The sequence below is a fragment of the Dipodomys merriami genome, unplaced genomic scaffold, assembly GCF_024711535.1.
Source record: "Dipodomys merriami isolate MVZ:Mamm:240054 unplaced genomic scaffold, mDipMer1.0.p SCAF_6, whole genome shotgun sequence".
NCBI lineage: Eukaryota > Metazoa > Chordata > Mammalia > Rodentia > Heteromyidae > Dipodomys > Dipodomys merriami.
Window position 1 is genome coordinate 67,967,524 of NW_027206179.1, and position 11,427 is coordinate 67,978,950.

An 11,427-nucleotide genomic window follows, 5' to 3' on the forward strand; every position below is an offset into this window, starting at 1 on the left:
TAGTGATTTTTCTGCCTCTCTCTATCCAACTTCTCTAACCTAACCTGACCCAACACATCACCACTTGTGGCCTTTATCATACTTGTCATTCTTTGCTTATTCAGTTCTTTGACCCTGACCAAACTGTTTACCCTCTGAAACTTTAGGCTGTTTTTGAAGGGAATGGCCAAGATCTCTGGCTTGTTGGTGAATCCTCAGTGTCCAACAAAGAGCACATTGCCTTGGAAGTGCTTAACGATGATGCACTTGTTGAATGAAGAGTAACTTGATGCAGAATTTGTGATCATTTGAGTGCCTTAAAATACATATTTAAATATATGTGATTTTAAACTTCATTGACTAGCATGCACAAAGCCCTGGACTCAGGGCCCAGCATTGCAAAAGATAGATAGAATAATACATATGTGTGTGTGTATGTATCATGTATATATATAAGAGAGAGAGAGAGAAGACAGGCAAGCAGACAGAGGCAGGCAGATACATATTACATATCCACATATGTAATATGTATGGCTAAAAAACAAAACTCCAACAAAAGCTACAGGAAATTAAGATGCAATGTCTGGAGAGAAGGTAGCTGAGAAGAATAAGGGCTTTATTTGGGAGGTTATGGTTTTCCTTGATATGACCTGCTGGAGTGAGTGGAGAAACAATGATCAATGTCTGAGGCTTCCTGTTTTGTTTATTTCTGTAATGAGGGCCTCACTTCTCACTTAGCTTTTTCACTCAAGGCTGGCACTCTACCACTGGAGCCACATTTCCACTTTTAGCTTTTTGTTTGTTGATTGGAGATAAGAGATTCCGATTTATCTGCCTGGGCTGGCTTAACCAGGATCATTAGATCTCAGCTTCTTGAGTAGCTAAGATTACAGGCAGGAGCCACCAGCTCCAGGCTGAGGCTTCTTCTGAAGTACCCAACCAATGGTTAGTTAAACCAAACGGTCTTGGCCGCGAATAAAATTGCGTTGTGTTTGTGTACCCCTGAGACAGGGAGGCCAGCAGCACATGGAGGAGCTTCACTGACCCGGTATCAGGCCCGCTTAACGCTGGCCCTGTGGGAAACAGGAAACGGCGACAAAGATTCGCTACCACTTCAATAGCTCCAGCACCTGTCCTTTCCGTTTCCACAAGAGAGACGCTATTAATCTCTCCTTCACCAAAGCCAGATTTTTCGTGTGGTCCAACCTCCTTTTCTCCCCGACTGCAGCTGTCGACATCACGGGCTCCTTCTTGCTGGAAGCCAATAATCGCTGCACCCCAAAATAAAAATTAATAATAATAATAATAAAAGTGACACGGATCCTGGCCAAAATGAACTCATGGTGCCCCTGCTGAACTTTGCTCATTCTGCTTTGTGCTAGAACTCCAGTCCAGCTAGGAAGCCCCCAGGCAGGTGAAAGAGATCGCTGCCACCTGCACCTGAGTTCTCTATCCTCCGTCCCCAGGCCCCAGATTCCCTGAGGCTGAACATCAGCTGCTGGAGCAGCGCTGATCACTACTTACAACCTGTAAAATGGGAACCAGTGGAAATCCCTTGAGAAGTCTGCAGAGTCAAAGCGAATGGTAAATGCCAACAATCTTCACTAAGCAAGTTTAAAGACGTGTGTGTGCGTGTGTGTGTGTGTGCGTGTGCGTGTGTGTGCGCTTGCGTGTGTGTGCGCGCGTGTGCGTGTGTGTGCGCGTGTACTGAAGTCAGGGCCTGGGCAGTATCCCTGAGCGTTTTCACTCAGGGCTGGTGCGATACCACTTGGGCTCCACCCCCACTTCCAACTTTTTGCTGGTCAGTGGGGGAGTCTCGTGGACTTTCTTGTCCAGGCTGGCTTCGAATCAGGATCATCAGCTCTCAGCCCCTTGCGCAGTTAGGATGATATGCATGGCGCGCTGCATGTTATAAATGATGGTTTCTGGTGTGCCCCTTCTACGGACACACCTTTTCGAGTCAGAAAGTGAAGGCTGTCCAGCGTCAGCCTGGGAGTCCCGGGCTGAGGGATTCAGCAGCACGCATGCGCGCCGGGAGCCGCCGCCGGCCTCTCATAAGAACGCGGCGCGGCGCGGCGGGGCCGGCGGGTCGGGCGAGGCGGGCGCGCGGGCGGCTGCAGCGCGGCTCCGCTTCTCCTGGAGCCCCGAGTACTGAAAACTTCCGAGAGAGGCTTCGGTCGGTGTGCACCGCCCGAGGGCGCACCAGCCAGGGGGAACAGAGATCTCCTGGCCCCGTGAGGACCGCGCTGCACAAGCCGGAGATCCGGGGCCGAGCGCGCAGCCCGCCTGGATCCGCGCCCAGCAGCAGCCGCCGACCCCGCGAGCTGCCCGGGACGAGCCGCGGCGTCGCGCCGGACCCTCGCTCGCTCGCTCGCGTTCCGGACGCTCCGGGGCCCGGCGTGCGCCGAGACCATCGCTCGTCGGCTTTGCAGACCCAGGGCGGGGAGCGAGGAGCGGAGACCGCGGGATCGCCTGCCGGGAGACGGCGGGAGCCATGCGGATCGAGTCCGGGGCTCGGGGCCCCAAGCGCGGCCGGCCGCTGCACTTGCTGCCCGCAGCCTCGCGCGCCGCCTTCGCCCTTCCTCGGCGCTCCAGAGGCGAATAAAGGAGAGATGCACCCGAGTTGCGCGTGGGACCCCGAGTCTTAAACGCGGCGTGCGGCGGGACCTGCACCTTGTGGGTCCTGCAGTCACCCCGGGGGTCGGTCGTCCCCGGTAGGGAGGGTGCCGCGGTCGGTGGCGCCTCCAGGAATTAAGGGACGGGGAGCCCCAAAGATCCTCTGATCTGCACCCCAAGAGTTGCAACGGCCAGTGCCACGTGATCGCAAAGCCCGGTAGAGGATGACTTAGCAGCCCCTAGATCTACACCCCAACTTCAGGGTGGAGGCGGGGACTCGAGCAAGAGGGGAGCTGACGGTGCCCCTATCCCGGGGCCCAAAGGGACCTTCCGGAGGCGGCGGCGGCGGCAAGGAGATCTCGGGTTCGCCAGGACGGAAACTTCTGGAAAGGAAACGGCTCGGCGTCTTTGTGGAGACGGGTCGCCTGGCACCCCAGGGTGGGGCCATGTGGGGCCGACAGCGCCCTGCGGCCGCCCCGTCGGGGCAGTGGGCGTCGCTGCTGCAGCTGCTGCTGGCGGCGGCGCTGGCGGCGGGCGCGCGCGCGGGCGGTGAGTACTGCCACGGCTGGCTGGACGCGCAGGGCGTCTGGCGCCTCGGCTTCCAGTGCCCCGAGCGCTTCGACGGCGGCGACGCCACCATCTGCTGCGGCAGCTGCGCCTTGCGGTACTGCTGTTCCAGCGCCGAGGCGCGCCTGGACCAGGGCGGCTGTGACAACGACCGCCAGCAGGGCGCGGGCGAACCGGGCCGGGCCGACAAGGACGTTCCGGATGGCTCAGCAGGTACGGGACACCCCGCCCCCCCAGCTCCCCTTTGTTCCCCGGGGTGGAGGGGGTGGCAGCGGGGCCCGATGGCTAGCGTGGAGAGGGGAAAGGAACCTGGAGGAGGAGCTGAAAGGTATTTCCCCCTTCCGTTTGTATGAGCTAGTCGGGGTGCACGGATGGCTGCTGCCACGCAGGAGGCTGAGATCTGAAGATCGGCGTTCGGAGCCCAGCCCAGATGGGAAAGTCCATGCGATTCTTTATCTCCAATTAAACCACTCAAATGCTAGAAGCTCAAGGGGTAGAGTAACAAAAAAGCTCAAGGATAGTTCCTTTAGGCCCTAAGTTCAAGCCTGCTCGAGGGCTGGTGCGAGCGCACGCGCGCACACACACCTGTGCCTCAGTTTCCCTGTCAGATGAAAGGATGGTGTAGATTGGATTTTTTTTTTTTCAAGGAAAACCACACACCTAAGGCAGTTTGGGCAGACAGCGCTCACAGTCCAGGATTCTGCTGTGCAGGCTCCTTGGCTCTCTCCCTCCGCTCACGAGTCTCCACGTTAAGTTTCATTTCTTGGGAGACACCGGAGGAAATGGCCCGCGTGGGGACGCTTTCTGGAAGGCATTTTAGGAGGAAGGCACGCTCTGCTGCCCTGCGGGTTTGTGGCCTGTTCTGATGATCACTCCAGATCACAATGGAGCAGGGTCCAAATTTGTTCTTTGTGGCATTATTCTTTGTTTTATGTGTGTGTGTGTGTGTTGGTACTGGGGCTTGAACTCAGGGCCTTGGTCTCTTGCTTAGTTTTCTCCTTTAAAGCTGGTACTCTACGAGTTGAGCCACACCTCCGCTTTCAGCATTTTGCTGGTTCATTGGAGGTAAGAGTCTCTTGGATTTGTCTCACCAGGCTGGTTTTGCTGTTCCAAACTCAGATCTCAGCCTCCCGAGTAGCTGATTTTTTTTTTTGAACTGTCCAAGCCAAATTTGGAAAAGAAATCTGTAAATGAATTTGGTAGTGGCATTCCATCCTTTGGCTGGGAATCTTCCCAGACTACCCCTGCCCCCCCCCTCTCGCCCCACGATCTGCGCAGATCCCTAGATGTTTCTGAGGTGGAGGGGTAGAAGCAAAATACCAAACCTGACCCAAAAGCAAAAAATTCATCCTTGTTCTGCAGCCCCTGTGTCGACTGGCTTCTTTTCCCCCCAACACCCTAAGCAGACCAGAATTGGAGTTGCCTTGAGCATTGGCACTAGGTAGTTTCTGTGCTACTCTAATTGTTCTGCTTATTGTATCTTATTGCGTCTGAAGAGAGGAGTGAGGGTAAATCTAGAAAAGGTAGCAGCATCTTAAAATGCAAGCTCAGATTTGCAGAGTGTGTGGTCTGGGAATAAAGCCCTATTGGAGCCAAAGCCTGAACTGCCACAATAAGATGTCTGTCAATATGGGCTTGTCAACCATCTCTTAAAAACTTAAAAAATTAGTCTAAAAAGTTAAGCAGATCGGGAGGGCAGTACACTCTCACGATGCTTGCCGTTGCAAGGGGGTGGGGTGGCTTGTTCATTCTACCTTTAAATCTTTCTCCTCAAAAATTCTGTTTCTTCCCCCATTGCTTTTGCACTAAAGGACATCTTACCTAATTAAGCCAGGAGGTGGGGGCTTAGATTAGCATGGCATTCTTTTACCCCTGTGTCGTTAATTTTTTTTCCTTTTTATACTTCCAATTAAAAATCCTGGATAGAGAACAGTTATTTCTCCCCAAAACTCATTATGCAAACTGAAACTAGGTTCAGCTAGTTTTTGCTATAGAGTTAGGATATATATATATATATATATATATATATATATATATATATATCCATGTTCTGTGTTATTATTTTTTACCTCTTGGTAACATTTCTGGGGGCTGGTATCTTCATTTGGAAAATAGGAAGCATGTGAGGGAAAGCTTGGCCTCCCGGGACTCTGATCCTCCACAGTTGGGCTGCAGTGGTGGCATTTAAGTAGCCTTGCTATGGGGGCCAGCTGTACTCAGAGTGGGTTCGGAGCCTTCCCTTCCTGAAGGGACACTCTGTATAGACTTGGCTGTGTTCCTTAGCAAAACGTTCACTGTCAGCCTGTGGTTCTACACCTGTGAAGTATGTTTTCCTTGTAATGAATTATTTCCCTGTGATTCTTGGGGGGTGGGGGGAGGTACATTTGAAAATGCTAGCAGTGCTATGCCAATGCCAGTGAAACCAAGTAGGGGCCTGCTTTTATGTATTTTTTTTTAATGAGAAATACGGGGAGGACTGGAGTGTATCAGCATCTCTACCCCTTAAAAAAAAAAAGCCAGAGAAATGGGCAGAAGCCCACCAGAGAACAGGTTCTGCAGGCTCATCCTGCCAGCTCTGTCCCCAAAGAAAATCTTTACAGTTGCTGCCCTGTGGCTCCCAAAAGCACGTGTGTGTGTGTGTGTGTGTGTGTGTGTGTGTGTGTGTGTGTGTGTGTGTGTGTGTGTGTGTGTGTGTGTGTGTGTGTGTGTGTGTGTGTGTGTGTGTGTGTGTGTGTGTGTGTGTGTTGGTCCGGGTCCTCAGGGCCCGGTCAGTGTCCTTGAGCTTAATGCTGTACCACTCGAACCACAGCTCAACTTTCAGCTTTTTGATGATTGATTGGAGATAAGAGTCTCACCGACTTTCCTGTCTGGGCTGATTTGGAACCCTGACCCTCAGATCTCAGTTTCCTGAGTAGGTAGGACTACAGGCATGAGTCAAGTTGGTGCCCAACTTGAAAAAAATAGGTCTTTTTAAGAAATATTTTGTACATAATTTCAAAGTACTTTTACATTGTTTTGTGCTGGTATTGGGTCTTGAACTCTGGCTTGGCTTTTTCTGCTCAAGGCTGGTAATCTACCAGTTTGACCACACCTCCACTTCTAGCTTTTTGTTGATTAATTGAAGATATGAGACACAGGTTTTTCTACCTGGGCTGGCCTCAAACTGTGATCCTGAAGATCTTATCCTCCTGAGTAGCTAGGATTACAGGTGTGAGCCACCAGCATCCAGCTTATTTTACATAGTTTATTAGCATCAGTTAATTGTACGAAGTGATTTCATTTTGACTTGTTTATATAGGCATACCATGTGCCTTTATCAGATTCATCCACTCTGTCACTCTCCTTCCATTGGAGCTTGCGTGCACGAGAGAGAGAGAGAGAGAGAGAGAGAGAGAGAGAGAGAGAGAGAGATTATCAGATTCATCCACTCTGTCACTCTCCTTCCATTGGAGCTTGCGTGCACGTGCACGAGAGAGAGAGAGAGAGAGAGAGAGAGAGAGAGAGAGAGAGAGAGAGAGAGAGAGAGAGAGAGAGAGAGAGAGAGAGAGAGAGTTTAGTACTGAGGCTTGAATTTAAGGCCTTTAACTCTTGTTGAGATTGTCTGGTGTGTGGGCTCGTCCTGGGATTTATATTCAGGGCCCCAGCTCTACCCTCGAGCTTTTTTTGCTTAAGGAGGTTGCTCTACCACTTGAGCCACAGCTCCACTTTTGGCTTTTTTCAGTGTTTAACTGGAGATGAGTTTCATGACTTTCTTGCCCAGGCTAGCTTTAAACTGTAATCCTCTGATCTCTTGCATAGCTAGGATAATAGGCATGAACCACTGGTGCACAGCTTTGCTTAGCTTTTTTGATCAAGACTGGTGCTCTACCACTTGAGCCACACCTCCACTTTGGACTTGAGCATAATAGCAATCTTAGCACATTATGCCTATATCTCATCAAGCCTGGTACCTACCTCAGTCAGTGCCACTGGAGGACCTAACTGTAAATATGAACAATTTAGCTTCTGGGAGCCAATGTACCATGCTTATAAGATCTTGGCACTGTTCCCTAGCACTTGGCAAAGGCTGCACATGTGGTGCCCTGCTAGCAATGGGCAGGCTGGCCTGGCACAGGATCTTCAATTCTGAGTGTCAGCCCCACGCACCGGCCATGGCCAGTCATATCCCTCACTACTTTCCTGGTGTTCTCCCAGTAAATCATAACGTTGTATTTGTCCTTTGTTCTCAGTCCCCATCTATGTACCCTTCCTCATCGTGGGCTCCGTCTTTGTCGCCTTTATCATCTTGGGGTCCCTCGTAGCAGCCTGTTGCTGCAGATGTCTCCGGCCCAAGCAAGAACCCCAACAGAGCCGAGCCCCCGGGGGCAACCGGCTAATGGAAACCATCCCCATGATCCCCAGTGCCAGCACCTCCCGGGGTTCATCCTCTCGCCAGTCAAGCACAGCTGCCAGTTCCAGTTCCAGTGCCAACTCAGGGGCCCGGGCACCCCCAACCAGGTCACAAACCAACTGCTGCTTACCGGAGGGGACCATGAACAACGTGTATGTCAACATGCCCACGAATTTCTCCGTGCTGAACTGTCAGCAGGCCACGCAGATTGTGCCGCACCAAGGGCAGTACCTGCACCCCCCTTACGTGGGGTACACCGTGCAACATGATGCTGTGCCCATGACGCCCGTGCCACCCTTCCTGGATGGCCTGCAGCCGGGCTTCAGGCAGGTGCAGCCTCCCTTTCCCCATGCCAACAGTGAGCAGAAGATGTACCCCGCAGTGACCGTATAGCCCGGTCTGACACCTAACGTGGATTCATTGCTTTAGAAGACCAAGGGAAACTGGAAGAGATTCTTGAGGTGGAATTCTGCACGTGTTGGTGATTTTTTTTCATGGCATTCTTCTTTCGGATGGCTTCATTTGCTCCTAACTTATATAAAAGCATCTCTGAATTAGCCTTGCCAGGCTTGTGGTGTCCTGGTGTGTCCCTGATTCATGATGGAAAAGCCGCCACTGTTAGTTATACATGGCAGATGCCTGAGCCTCAAAGTGCCCTTGAGGTGTGGTCATCAGAAGAATTTTCTAGACTGATAGATGAAGGGATTTTTATTATGTTATTAATAATATTATTATTTCATTTTACAAGAACAGATACCTGTTACTCCTTTTTACCTGGGTCATCAAAAAAAAAGCTTCCAAGGTTGAAGGGAGAATATAAAGAATACAATTATTATAAAGAAAGAAACCAATTTGAACTTTATGAGATTGTCAATTTGTAATTCCAAAGGCACATCTTAATTTTAAGAAGATATATTTTATCTATGTTTGTGTTTTGTTGGGGTCTATTTTGTGCTTTAAAAACATTTTTTTTACCTTATGTAGAGATCTTATTACGAAAATGATTTTCTAAAGAGACAAATGACATAGTTCCTTAATTAATGAGACATTTTAGAAATCTGGTATTTTAATCTTGGAGTAGAGGATGGGGTAATAAAACTGTTTCATTCCCCTTTTCTTCTTTATTATTGTCTTTGAGTAATTGCACAAGGAGGTTTCAATTCAACAAGTCAGATTGTGAGTACAAACATGTTTATCAGTATCTCCTGTTCATTCTTTTTTTATATTTTAAATTCTTTTGGTGCTTGTCCTGGGGCTTGAACTTGGGGCCTGGCCACGGTCCCTGAGCTTTCTTACTCAAGGCTAGTGCTCAAACACTTGAGCCACAGCACCACTTCCAGCTTTTTTTTTTTTTTTTCTGGTTAATTGGAAATAAAAGTCTCACAGACTTTCCTGCCCCAGTTGGCTTCAAACAGCAATTCCCAACTCCCAGAACCCAGCCTCCTAAGTAGCTCGGATTACAGGTGTGAGCCACCAGCACCTGCTCCTGCCCACCCCACCCCCTTTTTTTCTTTTGTCAGTCGTGGTGCTGAACTCTGGGCCTGGGCACTGTCTCTCAGCTCTTCAGCTCAAGGCGAGCGCTCTATCTACCACTTAAGTCACAGCGCCACTTCCGGCTTTTTTTTCTTTTTGCTTATGTGGTGCTGAGGAATCGAACCCAGGGCCTCATGCATGCAAGGCAAGCGCTCTACCACTGAGCCACCTTCCCAGCCCCTCTGCTGCCCCGTCTTAATAGTCTCTTTTAATCTTTTGATGTTCCACAGGGACATCTGAAAAGTAATTAGAATATTGTTTCTTTTTGTGTGCTGATATTGGGGCTTGAATTCAGGGTCTCTTGCTTTTGCTTGGCTTTTCACTCAAGGCTGTCACTCTACTATTTGAGCCATAGTGCCACTTCCAGATTTTTGCTGGCTAATTAGAGAAAAGAGTCTTACAGACTTTACTGCTTGGGTTGGCTTCAAACCTGAATCCTCAGATCTCAGCCTCCAAAGTAGCTAGGATTACAGAAGTAAGCCACCAATGCCCGGCTATAGCGTTTTTGTATTTTTGTTTTGTTTTGTTTTAAATTGAAATTGTAAGCTATTACCCGCTACTCTCTGAAAGATTTTCAGTTTTGGTGTGAGTTGTAACCTGGCATTTTATTACAATTGGTTTTCTATAAGTACTATATTGTCCATATAGTACTGAAGGCAGATAATCACCATAGCAATAAACAAAGATCCATATATTTGCCTAGTTCTTAAACATTTTCTTGTTTTATTTATAAAAATTCAAAGAAATGTGTTTTGTTACCCAAGAAATATGTTTCTTGGCTAACGATTAATTAGCCTAAGCCTTTTAACTTGGCTAATAGGCTCTTCAACCATTATTCAAAACTTGGGGTGGAATGTAAAGTTCAGACATGAGTTACTTTGCAAGTAATAAGGTTTTTTTGTTTTTTTTTTTTTTAATCTTGTTAATCAAAAATGGCTTATTTTTCCTGCAGCTGGGACAGTGGAATGGAGAGAAAGCTGTTCAAAGATAAATTGCCTTTCTTGGTCTTTTTTTTTCTTACAAGCCTCAATCAGCATTGTATTTTTGGCTAATGTTTTGAACTGTTAAGTTCGAATGAGACTGTGTATCATTTACTGATTAAAAAACCAAGTTTAAGTATGTGCAAGAAAACTTCCAACTTCTAGCAAAACCCAAGATTTGTAATTAAACTAGTATTTGTGCAGCATGATATTGATGTTTTACACAGTTATAGGTACAGCTGTCTGCCACCTATTCTTTGATCTGTCTGTCATCTCGTGGCTGCATAACATTAAACCATGTTTGGCAATTGGTATCAAGCGAAGTACCCAATCCAAAAAGAATTTTAATAACCAAAGGCAGAGAAAAGCCGTTTTACTTTTTAATAAATATTATAAGGTGTGATTTCTTGGAGAATTTTTTAAAAATTGTTTTGTTTTTGTTGCATTTGGTAATTTTTCAGATAATCTAGTATATCTATTAATAGGTTATAATTCATAAATGTCATAAATCTTGCTTTCTGGAACCAAGAGCCTGCTCTTGTTTTTTCTTCCTTCTTTCCTTCCTATTTTCCTTCCTTCCTTTCTTTCTTCCTTCCTTCCTTCCTTCCTTGCTTGCTTCCTTCCTTCCTTTCTTCCTTCCTCTTTCTTTCTACCTTTTTCTTTGTTTCTTTGTTTTGTGCTGATACTGGGGCTTGAATTCAGGGTTTCACATTTCCATTTGGTGTTTTGCTCAAGGCTGGTGCTCTACCTCTTAAGCCATACCTCCACTTCTGGCTTTTTTGCTGGTTAATTGGAGATAAGAATCTCATAGAGGGCTGGGAAGGTGGCTCAGTGGTAGAGTGCTTGCCTTGCATGCATGAGGCCCTGGGTTCGATTCCTCAGCACCACATAAGCAAAAAGAAAAAAGCCGGAAGTGGTGCTGTGGCTCAAGTGGTAGAGCGCTAGCCTTGAGCTGAAGAGCTGAGAGACAGCGCCCAGGCCCAGAGTTCAGGCCCCACGACTGGACCCAAAAAAAAGAATCTCATAGATTTTTCTTTCTAGGGCTGGCTTTAAACTCTGATCCTCAGAGCTCAGCCTCCTGTTATTACAGACATGAGCCTCCAGCACTAGAAAAATGTCGTAATACAATCCCATTTTCCAATTTCCTGAGCTCAGTACACAACTGAGAGCCAAGAGAACCTGCCTGCTTAGAAGGGAGGCCCATTCACACCCAAAGGTTGCTGTGCAGTCATGTGTAGAAGTACACATATGTAGCTGCTGGCCTGTTTCCTTGAACACGATGAAGTAGATACAGGTAGATGACTTTTAGAGAATCCAGGTGCTGGTGACTCATGTTTATAATCCTAGTTACGCAGAATGCTG

At 48.2% G+C, this 11,427-nt stretch overlaps 1 protein-coding gene across 1 annotated transcript; it reads left to right on the forward strand.

Moving 5' to 3' along the window:
* The first annotated feature begins 2,476 nt into the window (after positions 1–2,476).
* On the forward strand, positions 2,477–10,470 carry Shisa2 (shisa family member 2). The gene is made up of 2 exons (XM_070003096.1): positions 2,477–3,375; positions 7,392–10,470. Exons 1-2 carry the CDS (start codon positions 3,042–3,044, stop codon positions 7,943–7,945), a joined length of 888 nt encoding a protein of 295 aa, XP_069859197.1. The 5' UTR covers positions 2,477–3,041; the 3' UTR covers positions 7,946–10,470.
* Positions 10,471–11,427: the final 957 nt, after the last annotated feature.